An 811-nucleotide genomic window follows, 5' to 3' on the forward strand; every position below is an offset into this window, starting at 1 on the left:
CGTGCACCGCGTTGGAGGAAGGCAGCTTGCTGGGCAAGACCAGCTGCTCCGCGCCGGGCGCCCTGAAGACCAGGCAGTCGTCCTCATAGGCAACGGAGACCAGAACCAGGCGGGGCTCCTGCCGGGCCGTGACCATGTGTCCGTCTTCCTTAATCACCAGCCAAAACCTGCGAGAAACCAGCCGGGGCACACTGGGGGCACCCTCCTCCTCCTCCTCCTCCTCCTCCCCAGGGCTGCCCTCTGGGTTCCTCTTTCATCAACCCCTCGCCCTGGGACTGGACACGGTGGGGAACAAGCCCCAGGGGGGGCCAGAGCCAGGGTCCCGAAGCAGGACTTGGATTCAGCGCTGCTCCAGGCTGCCCCCTGGTGCCCGTGGCACTTTATGTCCCTGCGCTTGTGCCAAAAGCCAAGGCAGAAAGTTTATAACGGGGCAGACTCAGTCCTGCTGCCCAGAAGGAACTTTAACCCCTACCCACCTTTCCCAAGCTGGGTCAGGCACTAACTTGACCTTCCCAGCGACAGGGCCAAAGGCAGCCCCGGAAACCCAGGTGGCACACCTCTATTCTCCTTCCGGAGGGGGAACTGGGGGGAAGGTAAGCCCCCCTCCCGTCTCCCCCCACCACAACCCCAGCAGGTCCCGCGCTGAGACCAAAGGCAGCCCCGGAAACCCAGGTGGCAAACCTCTATTCTCCTTCCGGAGGGGGAATGGGGGAAAGGCAAGGCCCCCTCCCGTCTCCCCCCAACACAACCCCAGCAGGTCCCGCGCTGACAAGCCCCTCCTTACCCCCCAGACCCCCCATCCTGCGCGCGC

General features: G+C 64.7%; 1 protein-coding gene across 1 annotated transcript in view; it reads right to left on the bottom strand.

The window, feature by feature from the left end:
• Positions 1-167, bottom strand: part of MARC2 (mitochondrial amidoxime reducing component 2) — a 7,602-nt gene extending 7,435 nt beyond the window's left edge. The window contains exon 1 of the mRNA XM_006761267.2: positions 1-167. This exon is cut by the window's left edge and continues 2 nt beyond it. Within this exon, the coding sequence (XP_006761330.1) occupies positions 1-136 (136 nt within the window). The 5' untranslated portion in view covers positions 137-167.
• Positions 168-811: the final 644 nt, after the last annotated feature.

Source organism: Myotis davidii, unplaced genomic scaffold (assembly GCF_000327345.1).
Source record: "Myotis davidii unplaced genomic scaffold, ASM32734v1 scaffold174, whole genome shotgun sequence".
In the NCBI taxonomy this organism is placed as follows: domain Eukaryota; kingdom Metazoa; phylum Chordata; class Mammalia; order Chiroptera; family Vespertilionidae; genus Myotis; species Myotis davidii.